We start from the raw sequence: 21,818 nt of genomic DNA on the forward strand, positions 1-21,818 counted from the left end.
TGGTCAGCAAGACTTGAGGTTGACAGACAATGGGCACACTTGAACCCTGAAATAAGATCATAATTGTGTCAGTCAGCAAGGCTCGAGATTAAAGAATGGCCACACTGACTAGCTTCGACGGAAAAGTGATTTCTGTGGTCAGCAAACCTCAAACTCGCCAGAGGATCAAACTGGGTCACTCGCGTCAAGTAGTGCGCCGTCCCGAGTATCGCTAGCATGTACAACAGTGGCCTTCAGCGTGAGCGAAGGATTGACACCATGAACGGGTGGGAAGGACAGTTCTACGTGATATGAGTAGATACGCATAAGTGAGAAGTAGATTACTCACCGAATTGTTCATCTCCATGATCGAGCAACTCATCCCATGATGGTTGAAGTCTCTTAGTGGTGGGTGGAATGAGCAGTAGGAGAAGACGGGGGTAGGATATGTGGACTGTAGATGGAGTTTGGCGACAGCGCGAGGGTTCGGTGGTGGCTGATAGGTACACCCAAGGAGTGTGCGACTGAAAGTGCGGATGTCGTGTTGTGGTTGAACATTGAACATTGAAATTTGAAAGTTCGAACCAAAAGTCATGTGAGTGCACGTGGGAAGTAAACAAACAAGTGCAAATGTTGGACTTCAGAACATTTCAAACGTGTACAAACATTGCAAGCGTCTCAATAAGCATCGCTTTGCCTCAAACGTCCTCGCCTTCTTCGCTACATCCGACAGCGGCATTGTCAATGAAAACCTTATTGAACATTTCTCCAATGAGGTCTGGGTCGCGCTTGGTCGCACTCACTGCCGCGGAAGGCATATTCTTGGGCTCCGAGTCCCTTCGTGTCCATATTCTGGCTCAAGGAACACGGTCTCATGCCTGGTCTTACGTTCTCCAACGAGCTTATCAGCTGTGAGTGAGGGTTTGCATACTGACTTTGCATGCTTGCTCTTTAGCCACCTCAAGCATTGCCTGCACCCTGAAGTGACTGGTGTGTGTGTTGTCTGTATGTGTGTCAATTTTACGTGCGCATAATAGTTGAACACATCCAGCGCCATAGTCTCGCAGCAGGTGAGTTCGCTATGTGGCGAGCAGCTGTTCCTGCAAAACGGACGAGCTTAGATGTTCTTAATGCTTCCCCCTTGTTTTTTTTAATGCCTTAAAAGACATGTATTATATATACTTACTTCAATGTAGGTTAATATACATCCATATTTTCCGTGAATATGTATCTTTCTGTAATAATATGTGATAAAGTTGAGAAAGTTGACTAAAACCAAGTAATTCTGCAAATTTCGCATGGGAGCTTTTCCCTGATGGATATGCAGTGAAGAAACAATGTACGGGGCGGTTTGTCCAGCCCCACTTCTCTGTCAAATCAAATCTTCGGAACATAACTAACTTGAATAAATAAGTACAGTGACGAAATTTGGAACCAAAAGAAATCCTCCCGGCTCCCCGCATAGCACCTAACCAGGAATACCCGACCTGTATTCACCTCGAGCATTTCCCGTCCTACACGCTGCTGCTAGTTTGCACATGCACGCGCTCCTGAAAAGCAATTGAAGTCATGCCGGTTGCTGCGTCAGAGTCGGCCACGAGCTGGGCGTGATACTCTCAAACGCTAAGTATCAGGCGTGGTCCCAGCACAAACATCTGCACAACCAAGAAAATTTGAAGGAAACCACCATAAATCTGGCTTTCCAGGGAAACGTTCTGTAAAAATGATGAACCATTGCATGCAGAGATCATCGACAGAACAGCATACCCCTGATAACGATGGAGACAAGTATCCACCGATAGTGAAGCAAGAAGCAATAACAAAGCTAAGAGGTGCAGAACTTCAGCGGAAGAAGGGAGCCACATTGGCATTGTGAGCTCACCTCGCAAAGTAAACCACGTGAGAATTTATCAACACCGTGAAGCAGTCCCCAATAATCCCTCCTGCCGAGTGTCGTCGCAATTCACGGAAGTGTTTTACAGCAATCCAGATTGCGAGACATAGTGCGAGGACCTCCCATATAGTGCCGAGTATCCAAGTAATGGACATCAGAAATTGGAGATCTCTTTTGTAGTTAAAAAAGCACTGGTAGGTGCCAGAGAGAATGACCTCCCCTGGTATTCGTCAATGAGCTTGTTGCACACAAGTATTTCATCCATAATCAAGCTTACCTGCTGAAGTGTCTATTGTTGATACAACGTTCAACACTCCGGCGGCGATGGTGGCAGTCAGAAAGACTACAACGGAAAGTATCAGCATCTTTCTGGATCATTGATACATGGCGTGTAACCGAGTAATCATGATGGCTTGAGTGATGTTTCTGTCAAAACAACATCACTGACTCATTGCAGGTATGCAGCTCACCGCCCAGTATTGCGTTCACGATGACGCCCACCCAATATTGCACGATGTATACAATCAGGCCTGACAAATCCAGGTGGTGATCAGCATCGGAGGATCACGCAATCAAAAGAAACTCACAGCTGTGGCAGTCATTATATTGCACCAGCTGGTAGAGAATCAGACTCACCCCTGCATTGGAGTGCAGTTGATTAGACAGGAATGGCAAGTATTGGTTCAGAATACTCACTGAATCTGTCAGCGATATTGTCGGAACAAACTCTGTATGCTGCCGGTCAGCAGAAGTAAACATGGCATATATCAGGAGACATACCCATAATCTGGATGCTGATGGTGAGGAAATCGTTGATTAGTGCAGTGCCAATTGCTTAGCATTCCGAACATACGCAGCATATGATATTCCAAGATAGCGGGCCTAGGATATTGTCAAGTCAGCCCAACTTGCTGATCGCACTTACAAAACAAGCAACATACACTCAGATACAGAGCGGTCATGAGTGACCATCATTGCCTCTGCCGCAAATTCATTGCATGTTCATGGTGTTCTTATGATGCGTGACTCTGCTCACCCAGATGAGTTCTATCTATATGGTAAACAATTCTGATTGAGATGTATGCTCCAACAATGGCATCAACCTACCTCTTGTCCGACAGTCAGGGCTGCAGAAACCATAGTAAGAATGTACACGAGCCATTCATGAAAGCAATCTTGCTCACCCCAATCGTATATGACCCCAGCACAGCCGGCAACTGTGAAACGTTAGATCGAGTATCGCCGTCATTGTCCGACTAACTCTCCACGAACCTACAAAATAGCTGTAAATACGGTACACATTAATGACCGGCCAGAGATTGGGATCATTTAAGACTAGAGTCATCTTGTTAGAGGATGGAGGCGAGGGAGCAGCGAAATTGGTGGGTGCTAGATATACCACCACCCAGCGCTTTCATCGCCGAAATGAGCATCGTGGAGGCGATATCCGGTCCTGCATTGATTGACCGAAGTAAGTACTTTCGCATGAGGTCCTGCAGAAATGGACACTCGATCTAGGGTCCCTTGATTGAATCAACGTCTATGTTGGTTGTGAAGCTGCAAACCAGTCACATGCGCAGAATGTTTGAACGCCGTGAAAGATCGAAGAACTGTTCATCATTTTGGCGACTCACTTCCATTATCCAGATAGATGCTTGCTACGTAAGATATATCAATTCAGTTCCATGATATCAGTGAAATTGAACAGCAAATCCACAAGCCTGGGTGTGATGTGACCTGTCGTCTGAATGGTTCTTGATTAACATCGCATTTTCTCCACTTCGCTGGATCGGGCCTGGGAGCGCAACAACACTTTCAAGTTCATTCAACAAGGGCAAATTCTGTCCATATGACACCATAAAAGTGAAAAAAATGGAGCAGACAGACAACTCACCTGTCCCACCCCGCCTGGCAAGCACAGATCTCAACGCATGATGTTTGTCCCTCGTTATCAGCATCACTCGCCTTATGCGCTCATTCTGGCTATCTGCCTTGGGCCGCCATCCCACAAGGATACTGATGATTGCAAATGCACTACACTCAAATTGCATTGTGCAGATGATGGATAGCGATGTGTCCATTGTCATAGACTCGGAAAATGCGACACCATCTCTATATGTATATATACACGCTAGCAATGACAGGGGACTGGGAGAAAAAATACGCACTTGTGATCGGGGAATATTTCAAATGTTCTTCAGGTTCATTTCATAATTTTTTGATGAGTGACGTCGGGATGAGATAGGAATTGTATATAGCTTGTGATGAGATGTGCGTGATTAGAATCAGATTAGAATCAGATTAGGTCGTTCTTTTGCAAATTGCAATTACATTTTAGGCTCGATCTGTTCACGTCTATACATATCTGCCTTGTGTATGTATGTGGGTGGACATGAACGCACCCCAGACCTCCTACCGATGATCATGATCAATCCATCTCCAACTTTTCCACAATAATAATAATCCGCAAACAGACCTGTGTCATCCAAAGTCATTTCCACATGCAAGTTGGAGGCATTCTCAAGAAGTGAATCAAGAACGCAGAAGCTGTGTGGGGAGGCGAATTGTGGTAGCGGATACTCGGCAGGTGTACTGTCAGTGATTGGTAGTGAGGCGTAATTGGTGTTTTGAGGATTGCAGCTCTTGCATGGGCTCGCTGCTATATGAACAAATATGATCTGCTGTTCAAAGTCGAACACGAATGACGCTTTGGGTTCTTTGGGGCGTCCTGTAATCGTAACGGTAGCGAGTTTAGATGTGGGTATAGTGTTTGTGTTCTATTGATCAGTCAACCAGTCTCGACACTGTGCAGCACCTAAGAAGGCCTTACTTGGTTCAATATCATCAGAATAGCCACTCTATCGTTGTTCGGGGCCTTCTTTTATCTTGGATCATATCCAGAGGTGGCGGTGCATGGAATCGCCGGCGGATCGAGTATGGAGATGATCATCATTGGAAAAGTGCGGCGATTCTATTGTAGGAAAAAAAGCTGTGCACGGCGAAAGTCAGTTGGCGGAATGCGGGACGATGCAGATGGAATACCGTATTAAAGGTGTATTGAACGATTGGGGTGGGATGAGGATGCGAGGATGAGGTGCTAACTGCAAGGGATCTGCAAAGCAACCGGAACGGCACACTGAGGCTTGCCAGGGTATGTGTAAGAGATATTCGGATTGGGTATGTGACACAACTATCCTGATGTCTGCCCATAAGCCCGTATGATGTATCTTTACGAGTAAAGGACCACCTGATACTACCTGATAACATAAGTACTCTGCTTTAGACATCGATGACCTCAAGCCTGCTAGATTGCGATACAAGATACTCAGTACCTGCAGCCACCCCGCGCTGTAAATTTGCGTTGAGAAGATAAATCCTATCCTTATCAAGCCATATGTCCTCCAACTCGTGAACACTGAACTTCCTGTCCGACACAACCTCGACATAAGGTAGGGATGTTGGAATCTTCCGGTTCTCCTTGGTCGTGCTAGACCTGAGAATAGTCGCCTCTATGGCAGATGGCTCTTTCACCACACGCCCGAGACCCTTCCTGTTCGTCACAGCTAGTGGGCTGAAGTCCAACATACGCACTTCCCATTCCATGAGACGTGTGTCTGGCGTGCCGACTACGAGCAAAACTCGATTTCCGCTAACACGAGTTTGGTAATGATACGGGTCTCGGATAATACGAGCATTTGAAGGACCCCAACGTTCCCATGGTACTGGCGTTGTTGCTGCTATCCCGTCAAGGTGGAAGAAAATCCTTGTGGAAATGACGAAGATTAGCGTGAGAGGATATGACGAGGTGAGGCATAGCAGTTGATGTGTAGGGTCTGGGGTGTACATCGTTTTTTTTGCTTGCATCTGCAGCTGCTCAACATCATCCATCGGAAGGAGGCACGGTGCCGACAATGGGAGGGGCGGCAGGAAACACGCTAGCAATTGTGGCGTCTGGGACATATCCTCAATTGAATAAAGCCGCAGATCGCTAACGACAACGAGCAGCTTATTGTTTCCCAGAAAACAAAAATTGTTCGAGTCTCCATATGGGTATTGTACTACGTTGCTGATGTCGCTCTAGATTTTAAATGATCGGTCAGCTCTTTCAACTTTTCAGATCAAGACTCACGCTTGATGTCGTCGAGTTTTGCCAGTCCCAAATTTGCAGATGCCATACGTATAGATCAGTTTCTCTATCATCAACTACAACCACCAACATGCGCTGCAAAGCGATGTGCCTTCCACAACCTTTGAGCTTCGCTTCCATAGTTTCAATGCGGTTGTCAGCGTACCCGGCCGGCTTCGATGAAAGTATTTCCCGTCCAGCAGCTTGGGGATGAGAACTATCATTATCCAGGGCTCTAATATCAATATAGACCGTCTCATCCGATTGGAGAGGATCATCCGAGTCAGTAACAGAATATACGATGGCGATCAGGTTTTGTGCTGGGTCCATCAACACATCTAGGGTGACTGAGTGGGGCACAGAACACAACGTTCCTGGAGACCAGTTGCGCTCGATTGATCTTTGTGAGAGCTTTGGAAGTATTGGAGTAATCATGGCCAGGTCTCCACCTTCGTCCCACAGGTAGAGATGACCATCAGTGACGGCCCTTTTCTTAGCGTACAATTTTTCTGGTAAGTCGATTGATTCGAAAGAGTGCATGTCAAACTTGAACCATGCGTGGGCCCTATCCCTCAAGGTCTGTAGGCGGTTGGAAGCAGGGGTGTGGTTGTCTGTGCTAGAGACAGGAAGCAACCTTTGGCCACTGAGTTCGATGATGTACTGAAGCTCAGAGGAGGACATGTACGTCTGGCGAAGGGCCTTACATACCTGAAAGAGGATCGTCAGTACAAAAGTCTGTCTAGGACTTTAACACAACCATGATTTGTGACTCACAGATGTACAACGAAGAATATCTCGGCAAGGCAGGAAGCTCAGAATGTAAAACTGGAGTTCTTGAGCAAGAGACAAAAGCCCTGATTTGGGCTGCATTTCGCGGTGCTTCATGACAGGGTGAGTTGGGCAACTAGTGTCAGTGAAAAGTCATTGAAAAGTTTTGAGCGTCCGCTACTGAGCACGCACTACACCGCCAATTGCCACTTTGGGCGAAACCGAGCTAGCGCGAAAAGGATTTAAATGGCCTGGCAACCAGGTTGATACGAGTTCGAATACAGACTTGGGCCCATAAATAATAAATTGATCCTGTAAAGCTCACAGATCTGGTCCTTTTTGAAGCTTTTGTCCCGATCCTGGACAATACATTGATTATTGCTATCTTGCTGCCCAATTCTGGGCTTGTCCAGACCTGGCGGTCGCACATGTCAGGCACATCGAGATGAGTCATATGGCACAGGTCGCGCGGCATACCTGTGCCAGACCTATGACAGAGCTCGTACTTATATTTGAGTGACCTCTATATGTAGCACTCACCATTAATTCCTCTGCAAGCCACTATTGAAGATTGACGGACGGATATTCGAATAAATCTCTTTGAAGTGTCCTGGCGGTGCGATTGGGGCTACTCAAAAGGATACAACAAGGTATGCATTGCAGATAAGCACTGTACTGTAGTATACACACTCAAAGTATGCACTGATAGCTATCTAACAGACTAAAATATTTGTACCGCAGGAGGAAAAAATGTCTTGGAATTAATCAGAGGCAACGAGGGGATCGGGAAAGAAGAGGGCGGCATGTTTGCCAAACTCGGCCCAGATGTCGGCCAATACATTCATAACATCTTGATCCTCCGTCAAAGGGACATCACCTGACCGTTCTAACCATTGCTCGATGAACGTACCCTCCAAAGGAATTCGGCAATCCCACTTCGGCCACAAGCCCCTTGGGAATGATGGATATGCCGCGATGAAAGCAAGCCAAAACGCATCGCGTCCCCATGTCCACAGCTGCGTCTGGCAATTCACCTGAGAAACAAGCCACCCTTCGATATCCTTCATAAGCAAGGCCCATTTAGCCTGGTCAGAGTAATTGAAGTGTTGAAGGGGCAGGAATGGGATAAGAATGTCATCCGGGAGCGCAGGAGACTCATCGTGACCATGGCTGCAGGCCGACTGCGCAATGTAAGTTTTCAGAAGAAATTTCAAAGACTGTAGACTTACGGCGCAGTCTGAGTGCATCGAATCTCCAGTACTGGAACAGAGATCCATCAACGCGGCCTCCACAACTGGCGAGGCAAAGATCCCATACTCCTCTGAAAAAGAGACCGCAATCTGAACAGGCTGTTGCACACCAATCATCAGCAAACAGTTCTGATGGTGGACGGCGAGAGCTCACAATATTTCTTTCAATAACCTGCCTTGGGAGTCTCCCTGAAAAGCATATAGTAAGGAGCACAGACTGGAGCGGACCTGTGCTGACATCCTGGTATTTAATATCCGGATAAACGGTCACAATATTTGTGCGTAGTTCAGACTCCATTGGTTGAGGATTGAATAAAGACGACGATGAGCAGGGGACATGAGAGCGTCGGACTTCAAGTTGTTGATTTCAACGGTCAAGAGTCACGTGACCGGCGCTTCGCCATCAAGATTCAAGTCAAGTCAGAATCAAGCACTTATTGTCCCATCATGAATCCAGCTGATCTTGTGGATGGCGCTGGTATATTTTCCCTAAAATACTCGCAATTTATATGTGTACTGATTTGGTGGCCACAGTTCTGCAATTCTGCGATACTACTCGAAAGCGCGTCCTCTGTACAGCGTGCCCTCGGAAAAATGGTATTTACCGTACAATGGAGCTATGACATACCGAGAAGCACGCTCTACAAGGAATCCATGTTCGTCACACTAGATACTTCACGGAGCGACAGACGAGGAGGAGGCTTTCACATTCAGTCCAGGGCGAGAAGGGTACCAACTCGGACGTCATTCACATGGAGTCCGGATCACCGCCGCCTGCTGACATCGATTTCTCTTTTGATGCTGATGACTCTTTCATGGATATGGACGACACTTCTAATGTGCCGCTTGCTGGTGCGCAGTCTGGTGTACCACCGCCTACAGCACCTGTTACAGTACTGTCAAATGATGTGGACTCTGATGTTAGATTATCAGAGCTCGTGAAAAAGATAATCGGCCATCGCACTTTTGAATTCGAAGGAGGATGTACGGACTTATTCGCCGAACTTCAAGCAACCCTCGCGTCGGGTGAATTACCATTCTCGACTCCACTTTCCCGGTCCTCTGATGAGGAGCACGAACTCTTCGACGACAGTGCTCCCAATTTCGGTGTTGAACTCCCCGGTGAGTAACATCATTGTTCACTTCGTGGGGCCGTGTGTTCAGTAACATCACCAGATGATATCTACGATAAGGCGAGTGCGAACTTCGATACGGTCTCGATGAACAGCCCAACATATCCGTGGCCCTCGAAAGCCGTATGTTTATTGCTGTATCTGCATGACAACTACTTACATCCCTGTCAAGCACTTCCTCACGTCCCTGCTTTTTGGCTCTCCCCGTCTCCCGTTCTCCGAGACCCAGAAGAGAGCTATACTCAATTGGGCTGTAGATCTTGGCGCTCAGAATGTCCCCTCTTTGGGTTCGATGAAGAAGTGCCACACATACCTGGATAATCTAGTCGGCAATCCGACTCAGAAAGTTACATCTCGCTCTGGTGATGTATTTTACATCAACAACATCGCAGAAGCGATTGCAAAGGTGTGTCCAGCCTACACGTCTCCACGCGAGCGCAGAGGTGACATTAAATTTAGGACTATTCGAATCCCTTAACTCGGTTCGCAATGAAGGATTACCCCGAAGATGGTGGCAAGGGCATGTCACAGGTCTTCAACGGGACGAAGATGTTGTTAGATCTTCCGTCACCGCCAGCAATTCGAGTGAACGGAACGATTTATTTTACAGATGAACTACTACAGGATAACTCTGGAGACTACTTCATTCCAGAGCGCTTTTTTTACGCTTCACCTCCCGTGGACTCAGACGACGACGACGACGAACTCCACAAGCATGCGGACACGAAGCTCTTATACTCACTTGGTCGGGCAGTCGAACGAACGGATGTATGTGGTCGTCGCTCATCTATAATGACATATAAGCTAATATACTAACTACTCAAATAACAGGCCGGATTCATCGTTCATGATGAACAAGAGATCATTCCTACGTCCGCGTTTATGCGGTCATTTGAAGACATAGCTGCGACACAGGGCGAACTTGATTGCGGGCTAACAGGTGTGTTATGTGTTTGTTTGTATCAGCGATCGCAGGACTCACATGATAACAGCCTCATCAATGAAATATGCATCACTTTCGGCAAGTCCGATGCGCAAAAAAGCGAGCGGTCGCATGGTATATACAGTCCCTCTCATCGTTTTCATGGACGACGTCTCCGGTAACATATCCAAACAGTGGAATAAACACCACACAATTTACATGTCAAACGCAAATTTACCATGTGAGATGTTGGAGAAGGAATTTTTTGTGCGCTTCGTCACATCTTCGCCCAACGCCGCTCCGATGGAACTAATGCGGGCAATGAAACAGTCGATTTCGTTTGTTGGTTTGTTGATTTGCTTAAATTGAAGTTCTAACATGATCCATAGTGATGCAGCTACATCCGGCATCGTCGCATGGGATTGCAAAGGCAACGAGGAAGTTTTGCTGATTCCGTGCGGGCTTTTCCTTGCGGGGGATAATCCCATGCAGGCAGAGGAATGCAGCCACGCAGGCTTAAACTGCAATTATTTCTGTCGGACGTGCGATGCTGGCGGAACGAAAGAATTCAAGGCGTCCGAAGATGGTTACAGTAGCCTGTTCACGGTAAGCATGTATTTGAATCAAACTTTAATGCCTGACGACGTGCCCATAGTCGGGAAATCTGCGAACACCAGAAGGCACTGCAGCGAACATCCGACAGCAGTTTGAGATGGCTTTGAAGTCTGGTGCAACAGAGAAAATCAAGAACTCAGTATCGACAACAGGTATTCGTTATTCGGCCTCCATCTCCATCATCAACACCCTCGTGGAACTTGGGAAGAAACTTCGAAAACGAGCAGCTGGTACTCAAGCAATGTCCGAAGCTGACGTCACAGCTGCACTGGAGAAAGAATTCGAGGAACTTCTGCGAGGCAACACGATCGACGACACCATCAACCCATTGTTGGGGATGGATGGTCAGTTTTTTTCCATGTTGTTGACCCTCTCGTTAACACTGCTGGTAGGCCTCAATATGCACATGGACACGCCAACAGAAATTTTGCACACAGTGCTACTTGGGGTTGTCAAATATTTTTGGGGACAAACGGTATTTTTACTCGAAAAAGCAAAGCTCATGGACATCTTTCAGACTCGTCTCCATTCTGTTGATACTGACGGACTGAATGCTCCGTGCCTCGGTGCAGACTACATCTGCCATTATAAAGGCAGCCTGATTGGAAAACATTTCAAGAGTTTGGCGCAAGTGATGCCATTTTTAATTTATGACCTCGTACCTTCAACTGTTCTCGATGCATGGACTATCATTGGAGAGCTTATCGTGCTCGTATGGCACACCAACATATTGAATACAGAAGCTTATCTTGTAAGTTCATACACAAATGTAGATTCTAGGTCTCATGCTGACTCGAGTCTTTCAGGCGAAGTTATCTCGAACGATCCAGGACTTCCTTAATGTCACAGCTCAATGTTCGCCCAGCATCATTATCAGCAAACCAAAATTTCATTTTTTAATCCACCTCCCAGCTTACATCCGTCGGTTTGGCCCCGCAATTGTATTTTCGACAGAAAGATATGAGTCATTCAACCATGTTTTTCGTTTGTCATGCATATACAGCAACCGTCAGGCACCGAGCCGTGACAGCTGCAGAACCTTCGCTCACCAAGACATCATCAAACATGTTGCCACCGGTGGATATTGGTACAACCCTAAGGTAGCAAAATGGGTTCAGGGTGGTCAAGTGGTCATCGAGTACCTGCACGATCACCCAGAGCAAGCCCGACTTCTTGGGTTGTCCAATTTCGTTCAAGTCCCCCCAGTACCTGGTATTTAAGCACATCGTGCCTCACTTTATCCTCACTCATATTATTTGTAGGTTCCGGAAAGGCTCGATCGACTGCTGGCGTGAATGGAAAAACAACGAGGAATGATGCGGTGGCCTGGAAGAACACTCGCTGTGCGAAGACCTTGAAGACCACACAGCCTGGCGTCGTTTATTATTGTGGCAAATCGGTTGTGGCGAGCGAGGGTGACGTCGCTCATTTAGATAGCCACGTTATCTTTCGTCAAGGCGCGAATGGGCAGGTGAGTATTTTCCCGACTTTTCGTGACTGTTGATTCATGACATGCTACTAGATGGGCATTGGTCGTATTCGCGAGATTCTCATATCCTCCGAGGACCACGAAACAGTGATTCATGTCGCATTACAGCTCTTTTCGTTTCTGGATACATTACATGCCTCTGTCCACCTCCCACAACTGAGTCTTATGGATGATGAAGTAGTTGTAACAGCATCGGCGAGTCTTTTTTACAAATGTGCAAACCATTCTGACCATTGTCCAACAGGATATCATATGTATTGTTAACCTACAGCATAATTGTATCGACTCACAATGCACGGACACCCTCCAACAACATGTCTGTCAAGAACGGATCGAAACATCTCGGACGAAGCCCATTATTCGCCATAAGTCCACTCCGAACTTTCTTCTCAATGCCTACTCTCTTCATAACTACGCATATATCCATCTCGTGGTTCCCGAAACGCTTCGTGAAACGCCACTAAGAGTTACAAATGCGGCGGAAGTTTGAGCCACAGCTGTACAACATATGAAGGAGAAGAAAGCCTCAAAGAAATCTGGCGACACCCCTCAAGAAGCCGAAAGCACCGTGAATGATGTTCAGGGTTCGTCGGTACCAGTTCCTGCTTTCGATAAACCTTCCGTCAAACCGAGGACCACCAAGGCAAAAGCAAGAGCAAGCAGCTCCAGCACACGGGGCAGCTCCAGCACACGGGGCAAGAAGGCTGCGTCATCTCGCACTCGTCAACTTGAAGCGCAAAATCCAGCGGTTCAATCTCAGGCTAATGCTGCTGCTTTCAGTCAGCATGGCCAAGGCCACTTTGCGCCGCCAATAGGCTCAGGTTTTTACCCTCCTCCGTCTCAATCCTTCCACCCCTCTCTGACTCCTTCACACCATCCACCACAACAACATGTTCCTCCGCCACAACCATACCTTCCTCCGCAGCAACCATACCTCCCTCTACCACAACCATACCTTCCTCCGCCACAACCATACCGTCCTTCGTCGCTACCGCACCTTTCACAACCATACATTCCTCCGTCACAACTGTACCTTCCTCCGCCACAGCCATACCCTCGTCCACTACCAGTGCCACTGCCCCCGCATCTTTACTCGGGCTGTCATCCAAGTACACACCCCCCTCCCACCTATGCACAGCCGGGTCCCATGGCATCAGGTTCAAATATTCGCATGGGGCCACATATCCTTCCTGGTGGTCCACCGGCTGGGCCTTGAACAGATTCGAGGCTTGGTTGCCAATAGAAACCATCTGTTCGAGAACACAACGGTCAAGGTAAGGACCTCCACGCAGATTCACCACAATTCGACAAGGACTAGCTCGACGCCGCCGAGAAGAAGAAGGTGACCAAGCTCGTTGGTGAGCTCCGCGAGCTTGCTGCCAAGGGTCAGGCCGGCAGTGACGATGTTACCGCTGAGCAAATACAGGAGAAGATCAACGAGACTCAACAAGCCTTGCTCAGCCTCTTCCAGAAGGTGTATGAGAAGCGGAATGCTGAGAACGCTTCCTCCGAAAGCAGCTCGAAGACCAAGGAGGAGAAGAAGGATTGAGCGCCTTCTTTCGTATTTCACCTGGGCTCTTTCCTCCTGCCACTCAAGTAAGGACCTCCACGCAGATTCACCACAGTTCGACAACACAAGTAAGGTCCTCCACGCAGATTCACCACAGTTCGACAACACAACGGTCAAGGTGAGGACCTCCACGCAGATTCACCACAGTTCCACCAATTGAAATGTTATTTGAAGCTCGTTCAAGAACACTGATCGCAATTGCATGTTTTTTTATCCATCATGTTCCCTATATCTTTCCCTGCTGCCTTTGCACCCTTGATACCACTTGTATACCTAATGCTATTCATAATTCGGTTTGCCTTCTCTGCTGCTCTGTTTTTATCAAGCTTCAAGTCGGATTGAAAGGTTTCATTGTGTGCCCCAAATTTACCGAATTTACGTTAAGTGCAAAGTTTAATGTGATTTGACTTGATTCTTGTTCATCACCGTCAACCTTGGGCAACACCAGGTCTCGTGCATTTCCCTCACCTTTGACATCATGATTTCGCGTTTTCCTGTGCGCTCTCAAGGTTCAAAGACTTCAGCTAATTCACAGGCCCGTAGGTCAGAAAATGACGGTCTGTTGACTCCAGACATCAACTTGCTGCGGTCTCGAGGCAGAAGTGCCAGCAGCTGCAGGAGCCAACGTGGTGGAACACGAGCCCCTTCTGCAAGTGGTTCTCAGGCAATGGGAAACATCACTCGCGCACGCTCACCACTCGGCGCGTTTCCGGTCGACAGTACATCATTTTCTCACAGCCGGACTGCTGTTGGTGACAGCGTGGCACGTTCTACTGTTCCGTATTCCCGCTCATCTGATGGTTCACTTGATGAGGCAATTACTGCTGGCATACGTCGCCGAAGGACAGATTCTGCTGCTGGCCAGGATGACCCAACAATCCTTACGCCCTCGCGCACAAAACGGCTCAAATTGTATGCGAAGAAGATGGCCGAGGAGAACGATGTCTCAGAAAAGAGTCTCTTTGACTTTATTGATGTGAGTTGCTGTATTGCTGGACGAACGCCCATTTGTTGAAACACCTCTAGACCGGAGGAATATATTACATGCTCATTGATCTCAAAGTGTCTATGATGAAGAGTGATACAGGCCGAAAGGCTGCTCTTCTCCTTGATTTGAAAGAGTTGCTAAACTCTAAAGATTTCAAAGTATTTTTTTGCCGTCTCCACCCACAAGTCACTAGGTTAATTGTGCTATGCAGTCCGCACTCCAAAATCGTTTGATAGCATGTCTATTGTCACCAAACATTACCGCATATGTGACGGACACACATCCCCACATCATGGTAACCCCCTTCGAGCTATGACGACTCTTTCACGTGAACTGACACTGCAACAGAATTTCATCAAGGACAACAGTGGCGTATTCAAAGTTCCACCATCGCTGTTTGAGGATGTAGAACTGACTGCAATATTGGCGAAAATCGTCAGTGAGCTGCTTTCATCAATTCGCGGTAACATGAAGAGCAAGGTATGCAAATGGTATTTAATTTATCTTAAGAATTGCTAAAATGATTGTTCAGTTACTCGCGTCTATCCGCAAACGCATGAGCATCATGGACACAGCAAAATCACTTGCGCATGGCTCTATCGAGGTTGACTCCGCTCATTGGAACAGGCTTGCATTTTTGGTGCGTTTTTATCCTACTATAGGACATTGTAGTTATAATGATCTACGAAAATTAGCGGCGCTGCTTGCGCGTCTTCATGATTGGTATCAGCAACTACAGGATTGTTTCACTCAAAGCCCTTTATTCACCTTCTCTTATTCCGTCTCTCCATGCTGCTGTCCGTGCCAGAATTGGACCGCTGCTTGGCATTGACATCGACAGCATCGAGCGTGAGATGCTAGGCGGAGAAGATGAAGACATTCTGGATACTAACCAGGACAATGAAGGCCATGATACATACAACGTGGGAGCCGCTGCCAGTGGAGCCATCGACAATAGCGATTTAGTTGATGGTACAGGGTTGGAGGAGAATCTAGGTAACAGCGGTGATGCAGACCAGGATTACGAGCCTGAGGATAGCGAGGGGCCTGATACTACCCCGGATAGCCAAGTTCTTGCTGAAGACGACTCCGGCTTTGGAGACAATGGCAAGCCCGCCGTTTTCACTGCAGGAAAATTTTGGAACTTTGTTGATACCTCGCTCGAGAACATTCGCAAAGTTGCCAAGCAGGAGGCAGCGAACAATCATCAAGGAACCATTCCCCTTCATACATCAATCGAAACCACGTTTCGGCAGTAGGTGTTTTATTATTGAACCTCGTGCATTGTTGCTCATTATTGCCAAGAATGCTTGTAGAATATTTTCAGGAGGACCTCGCTGATTTTCCCGGCAACATGTCCGTTCCTAAGCTCCTCACCAATAATAGCCCCCAGTGGCAGACCACCATTCAGAACAAGCTCCTGTGGAATCAGGATCTGTGATGTTCATTCTGATGCTGCTTCTTTTCCGTCGCTCTATATATCACACTCGTTTCTACGGCTAATGTTGTCTATATCTTAACCGTCTTAATGCAATGTTTTTGTGACCCGTTTCATTTACTCGGATGCTTGACTCTCGTATTGGGGTGAATGTACCTGATTCACTGCAACTGTCCATGCTGGTGAGATCCGAATGGTGCATGCAATGTTCATCAGGAAAAAACAAATATTGGTGTAGTTCCAGTGACAACTACATATTGCTACATAGTCACTGTAGTGATATGTAGTTAAATACGGGGCTATGTAGAGCTACGGGAGGCGCTGGGAGTAGTTGTATTCACTGTAGTAGCCAATATCCGCAATCACATCGCTGTACATCAGGAATGTCCTAACTCCACATTTATTATCTGCGCGTTCTCCAGCTTGCGCGGTTTTACCAATCGAGAGCTTGCACATTTTCATCAAGAGTTTTAGACTCATGCTTGGTTGCTGTCGATGCTGGCAAATTTCAGTTCAAGAATACCAGGTGGGTTGTGATATGAATCACACTTGTAGTAGTTTTTCTCACAACGGGTTTAGGAATATTTCAAGAAGCGGCGTACAGTCCATCGTGTGTCGGACACACTCAAGGCTTTGAATGGCAAATGCTGAATGTGTCACTTACCGAGCACTGGTCGGACACGATCAAGTTGTTTATGCTGGCGCCAGGTGATCCTGGGGGTTCTTCGATGTCGATGAATACTCAACCATCCAAGGTTGTCCTTCGATCCCACCTGGACACCGAAGATGGTTGGCCCATAATCAAGCTGCTCTTAACCAAAAAAATGTTTGAAGTCTAATATTTGCACACATTTGGTTATTCTCATGCGCGCTCACATGATTTTAGTTCGACTTTTCAAACCATCCATGTTTCCCTTCCAGCAACAACCCACCAGCCTCTCTGCACCCAGATGCACCTCCCCTCCCTGACATGTCGATACTTCTCCGCAGGTTACTCAGCCATTACCTCCAGGTCCTCCGGCTGCGGCGACCCTTCCCAATCCTCTCGAGGTACCTCTCGCTCGTCGTTCCAGTTGTACACCTGTGCCGTCTGAATGTTGTTGTGCTGCTGAAGGTATACCATACATACCTGCTACTCATTGTTCTGTTTTAGCATCTGTCGTCGCTGCCGAACACCTACAGGCTCTCAGGCTCCCTTCCACAGACAAATCCTTTCCGAACCGGACTCATGGTCCAGTCCTAGGTTCGGAGAAGACTCAGAACTGAACCTCTCCAGAGGTTCGGCTGACGGTGAATAGGTTCGAGAATTTTTGGGTAGGTTTCACACATTTTTTAATCTGCGTTTCAGTACTTATGATGATCTGGTCTCGTCACACTCCGATTGTCTTTGCAGTCACCTCGCATTGAAACCCATGTATCCATATCCCCTAGTCGCCTTCTACTCCCAAGAGCGCTTCAAGAGCAAATTTTGCAACCCTCACGAAGTCTTCTCCCCGGATAGTGGAATCATGGCTCTGTCGATACCCTTTGCAACAGGTGGTGAGAAAGCTCGACTGGACATTGCTATCGATGTCTCTACGTTGCTTTCCATCTTCGTGGCAACAATGCCGCTGACTGCGCGTTGCTCTGGAGCGAGTGGGGTCCCAAGGTGTCGCATTTTTTCTTGATCAACGAAGCCCTTCGTGCGACGGGCGCCTGCATTGGAATTTCCGAGGAGCATTCACGTCCTGCAGCTTTCGTTCTAGACTTCAGTCCTGCGAGTGTCCGATGGGCTCGAGGGGAGGTTGAGGCACGTCGTGGAATACATGGTGCTTTGGTGACAGAAGCGAGTGTTCTACGACCGGGGCGCCTGCTTGCAGAGGAGGTCGTCAGTTCCCTGCCTTATACCCGAACCATGCTCGCTGGTTACCTACCCCAACACCAAATTCAACTTTCGCGAGATGAAGTTGTCTATCCTGTAGGTTCATGTATGCTCATCTTTCTGTTCGAGTTGCTTAGGTGTGCTTTTGCTTTTTGATAGGTTAATCTGCTGCAAGGACCTCCGCTGCCTAATCTTCAAAATATTTACAGCTTCGCGTGAGACACTACTGGAATTGCTGCTCGCTGACACGAGATAATTTGTGACGACTACTTACCAGCTTTTTAATCGGTTTCCATCCTCGTCCGCTATCGCATACTACATTCTAATTACCATTTTGCAGTATGCAGAACTCGTTCACCTCAGTTATTCGTGCGCTCGAGTGTCTATGCGTTGCAGTGCTACACATGCATCACCTTCGCCCATCCCATCCTCAAGTGCGTTTGGAGCTACTAGCCATTGTCTGATTCAGAGCTGATTTCAAACTCGTTCTCAGAATCCAGGATCAGTGACGAGGCATTCAAAGATGCGATCCGGGAACACCAGCTTCAGGAGGAGAGTGGGCGGCGAGGCTAGTGAGAGCGGGAGCCGAGGGTCGTAGCAGTACCGCCGTTAGTATCGACTGATCTGAATTTATTGATTTGTTGCTATTTCATGTGCTATAATCTGAGTCACTACTATGGTGCGCTATGGTGCACTATATAGTTGCTTGGAGTCCCACTCCTATGAACTACAATCTACTACTGATTTACTACAGTTGCACCATGTGGTGCTACATAGCGCTATGTAGCACTATGTAGCACTACATAGTTACTTCAGTTGCTATGTAGAAGGCATGTAGCAACCGAGCTACATTGACTACACGGACTACATAGTACTATGTAGTCAGCTGTAGTCAGGTGGTTGGCCGGGTATTTAGGTAAGAGAAGTCACGGTCCGGAAGGTCGTGACTGAACCAACACTTGATCTTCACAGCGACAATAGTTGGGGATCGAGTAGGCAAGGATATCTTCAGAAAATCGGCAACAGGAAGGTGATGAGAAGGAATGTGTTGGGTGTGGGTGGATGGAATAACGAGTGCATCGGAACGAGCGTTGAGTACTGACATCGGAAGTGTATTTTTATCGTATATCTTTCCCTTCCCAATCCACTCGTGAGGATTAAAGATAGGAGGTTGTATGAGATCGATAACATCATTCATGTTAGGAGTGTTGAAGAAAAAGTATGGTTTGTTTTTTTTCACTCAATTTGCATGTCTGACAGGCCAATCTGTCCAATATGAAGCCTCCGTCGGACAACATACTCCGAATCATAACGATTAATATTGAGCAGTTTTGCGGCAGATGGTAAAAGTGTGGTTCGAACTCCAGAGCTCCACCGCTCCAGCAGTCAAACGTGACATCATACATTACACCCACTACACTATTGTACCATGCGAACAAGAACACCGTGTCCGGATGGCGACCTGGCTCGCAAACAACCTTGCTGATGTCCGGATGGTTGACCCAGGTAGACCCAAAATCAGACCCTAAAAGTCCGGATTGTAACCTGGGACAAATGGTCATTTGGGTCGATTTCTGTCCGGATCGATGACTGGGTTCCCAAGGCATTATCAGGGGTCCTGAAAGACCTTAGACCGAGGCGGGAGTGAGGTCAGCCACAGGGTACTACTTTTAGACCTGTGTGATAGCCTTTCGGCACTCGGCGGTGTAGTTCTTGAATAGTCCATGTTGATCGGTGATTTTAGGATTTAGCAGCTGAAGCGCCGAAGGCCAGTGACGTAATGATTCAGAAACCTAAATTTCCCGGCGCCTTCCGATCAACCTCTTCCTCGTCACGTCAAGGTATACAGCTATACCGTGGCAATGTACCAAAGCTCCGCCAGATATGATACCTTGCAACTGTTTGATTTGCGGTGAAACTTTTGATGGGATGCAATGAAACAGGGATTGGTGCGATCAAGTGCCAATTTCTATAGCACTGAATCCGCAATGGCTGAAAAATTCATCCATTCGATCTCCATCACAGGTATATTGAAAGTATCGGACTGAGAACACCAGTCTTGGGTGAGAATCACTGTGCCATGGAACTCTGACAGTGAAGATTAACAAGTGGTGAGTTTTTTTTCATGCTGTATCGGCAAAGCCGCTAAATGTTAACAACAACTTGGTGCTCACCGCAGCCTCGTGTCCTCCCGCACATGTACAATGTTACGTACCACACTACCTGACACAGCATCGATACCCGCACGTTAACACGAGGGAGGCCAGCTCAACGAGTGGCCGCTTGTTCTTCATTCTTTCCACCACCCACGAACAGACCCACCACGCCAGAACAACGATTCATCACTCTTACGGCCTCCCCCAGCCCCAGAAGCTCTATTAACCTTAGAGTTTAATCATTTGATTAACGTCGTCGTACGTCTTCCATTGAAATTGGCATCATCGTATGGTTGCTAACTACATTGTCCAACCAACTAGTACTCTCCAGATAATCATTGCTGCGACTTCTGACGCCATTAGGCAATGAGTCACTATCAATGTCAGTATCTCTATCTTATATAGAGTACCTCGATCACTGACTTCATTCACAAGTGCCTGGGGATCCTCGATCTTCTGAAGGCACGTGGGAGAGTCTGTCCCGAGTCGCCATTAAGGGTGCCGAGTATAACTCCCGCGAACGCCAGCCTCATCCGAAGTGTTTGGAAGGGACGCGGGTGGACCTTCTCGGCAACATCTACAGATTATTAGATGACCGAAAGCAGAGCCAACTCATTTGGCTGCATGGTACGGCAGGCGTCGGAAAGTCTGCTGTTGCATTCACCGTAGCTGAAAGGATGAGAAGTTTGAAAGTCACAGAGCAGACAAATGTCGAGAAGCGGCTCGCGGGAACATTTTTTTTCTCGCACAAGCACACCGAACGCTGCACGACTGCATATTTTTTTGCGACGCTCGCCTACCAGCTCGCCTGCAATTTTCCCAGCATCCGGGAGGACTTGAATAGAGCCATCCGCGAGAATCCTGCTCTTCTGGATCCCAATAAATCCCTTCGCGACCAGATGGAGTGGCTTTTACTGAAACCTCTGCGGAAGCTTCGACTCAGACTGCGAGAGTGTCTCCCTTCGACCTTCATTGTTAATGCACTTGACGAATGTGTGTCTGAAACCGAGGCTGCCGATCTGATATCTTTACTGGGCGAGGCGCTTCGTGAACCAGATCTGCCTGTGATCCACATCCTCCTCACGAGTCGCTCGGAAGAGCATATCCGTGAAGCTATCCAGGAGAAAGAGGTGCGCCCCCTGGTGCGGGAGATACCAGTGAAAATCACTGGGAAGGGGGTTGCGGATGATGATCATGACATTTATATATTCCTTGCGCATTCCTTCAGAAAGCTGCGGGTTCGATGTTCGGATTTTCCGCAGCCATCGAGGGATCAACTTGCACGGCTGGCGAGTCGAGCGGGCAGACGTTTCATTGTAGCATCTACGATGATGAAGTTCATCGACGACGAATATCATAATCCTCACGATCGACTTCAACTCATGCTCGAGTTTACGAGCGAGCTTTTACCAGGAACGGAGGTGTACAAGTTATACGACCGTATCCTCGCTACGTGCAGTGACCCATCACGGGCATACCTGCATTTGTCCGTTGTTGCCGCCCCTTGCCGACCCTCTCTCGATTTCTCAACTCTCGGAACTTCTTGGCCCTGGTGAGGGCAAGGATGTTGAGACAATACTGGTGCAATTACGGTCACTCGTGGACATTCCTACACACAGCAGTCTCCCA

At 47.6% G+C, this 21,818-nt stretch overlaps 7 protein-coding genes across 7 annotated transcripts; 4 read left to right on the forward strand and 3 right to left on the reverse strand.

The window, feature by feature from the left end:
* Nucleotides 1–165: 165 nt before the first annotated feature.
* DEU56DRAFT_755907 (uncharacterized protein) lies at nt 166–947 on the reverse strand (the record flags this gene model as incomplete). The annotated part of the gene is made up of 5 exons (XM_041349964.1): nt 166–281; nt 329–433; nt 646–699; nt 783–888; nt 915–947. The coding sequence occupies 5 exons, from the start codon at nt 945–947 to the stop codon at nt 166–168; spliced, it is 414 nt and encodes a 137-aa protein (XP_041208723.1).
* A 4,205-nt stretch (nt 948–5,152) lies between these two features.
* On the reverse strand, nt 5,153–6,910 carry DEU56DRAFT_945374 (uncharacterized protein; the record flags this gene model as incomplete). Its single annotated transcript, XM_041359000.1, has 3 exons — nt 6,774–6,910; nt 6,003–6,707; nt 5,153–5,950 (listed from the first exon to the last, which is right to left on the reverse strand). The coding sequence occupies exons 1-3, from the start codon at nt 6,882–6,884 to the stop codon at nt 5,153–5,155; spliced, it is 1,614 nt and encodes a 537-aa protein (XP_041208724.1). The 5' UTR covers nt 6,885–6,910.
* A 618-nt stretch (nt 6,911–7,528) lies between these two features.
* DEU56DRAFT_736436 (uncharacterized protein) lies at nt 7,529–8,315 on the reverse strand (the record flags this gene model as incomplete). The annotated part of the gene is made up of 3 exons (XM_041348508.1): nt 7,529–7,948; nt 7,997–8,116; nt 8,172–8,315. The coding sequence occupies 3 exons, from the start codon at nt 8,313–8,315 to the stop codon at nt 7,529–7,531; spliced, it is 684 nt and encodes a 227-aa protein (XP_041208725.1).
* A 454-nt stretch (nt 8,316–8,769) lies between these two features.
* DEU56DRAFT_945376 (uncharacterized protein) lies at nt 8,770–13,725 on the forward strand (the record flags this gene model as incomplete). The annotated part of the gene is made up of 16 exons (XM_041359001.1): nt 8,770–9,139; nt 9,194–9,273; nt 9,323–9,556; nt 9,610–9,918; nt 9,982–10,090; nt 10,143–10,410; nt 10,462–10,678; nt 10,728–11,031; nt 11,080–11,438; nt 11,494–11,542; nt 11,600–11,899; nt 11,950–12,158; nt 12,210–12,359; nt 12,421–12,625; nt 12,674–13,245; nt 13,495–13,725. 16 exons carry the CDS (start codon nt 8,770–8,772, stop codon nt 13,723–13,725), a joined length of 3,966 nt encoding a protein of 1,321 aa, XP_041208726.1.
* A 688-nt stretch (nt 13,726–14,413) lies between these two features.
* DEU56DRAFT_912503 (uncharacterized protein) lies at nt 14,414–16,175 on the forward strand (the record flags this gene model as incomplete). Its single annotated transcript, XM_041357407.1, has 7 exons — nt 14,414–14,722; nt 14,773–14,892; nt 14,946–15,029; nt 15,083–15,214; nt 15,267–15,374; nt 15,430–15,989; nt 16,040–16,175. 7 exons carry the CDS (start codon nt 14,414–14,416, stop codon nt 16,173–16,175), a joined length of 1,449 nt encoding a protein of 482 aa, XP_041208727.1.
* Nucleotides 16,176–17,584: 1,409 nt separating this feature from the next.
* DEU56DRAFT_980579 (uncharacterized protein) lies at nt 17,585–18,705 on the forward strand (the record flags this gene model as incomplete). Its single annotated transcript, XM_041359788.1, has 4 exons — nt 17,585–17,751; nt 17,805–18,129; nt 18,374–18,467; nt 18,527–18,705. 4 exons carry the CDS (start codon nt 17,585–17,587, stop codon nt 18,604–18,606), a joined length of 666 nt encoding a protein of 221 aa, XP_041208728.1. The 3' UTR covers nt 18,607–18,705.
* A 1,850-nt stretch (nt 18,706–20,555) lies between these two features.
* Nucleotides 20,556–21,745, forward strand: DEU56DRAFT_945383 (uncharacterized protein; the record flags this gene model as incomplete). Its single annotated transcript, XM_041359002.1, has 2 exons — nt 20,556–20,571; nt 20,625–21,745. The coding sequence occupies 2 exons, from the start codon at nt 20,556–20,558 to the stop codon at nt 21,743–21,745; spliced, it is 1,137 nt and encodes a 378-aa protein (XP_041208729.1).
* Nucleotides 21,746–21,818: the final 73 nt, after the last annotated feature.

The sequence above is a fragment of the Suillus clintonianus genome (genome assembly GCF_016758775.1).
Source record: "Suillus clintonianus strain FC179 chromosome Unknown DEU56scaffold_33, whole genome shotgun sequence".
Classification (NCBI taxonomy): Eukaryota; Fungi; Basidiomycota; class Agaricomycetes; order Boletales; family Suillaceae; genus Suillus; species Suillus clintonianus.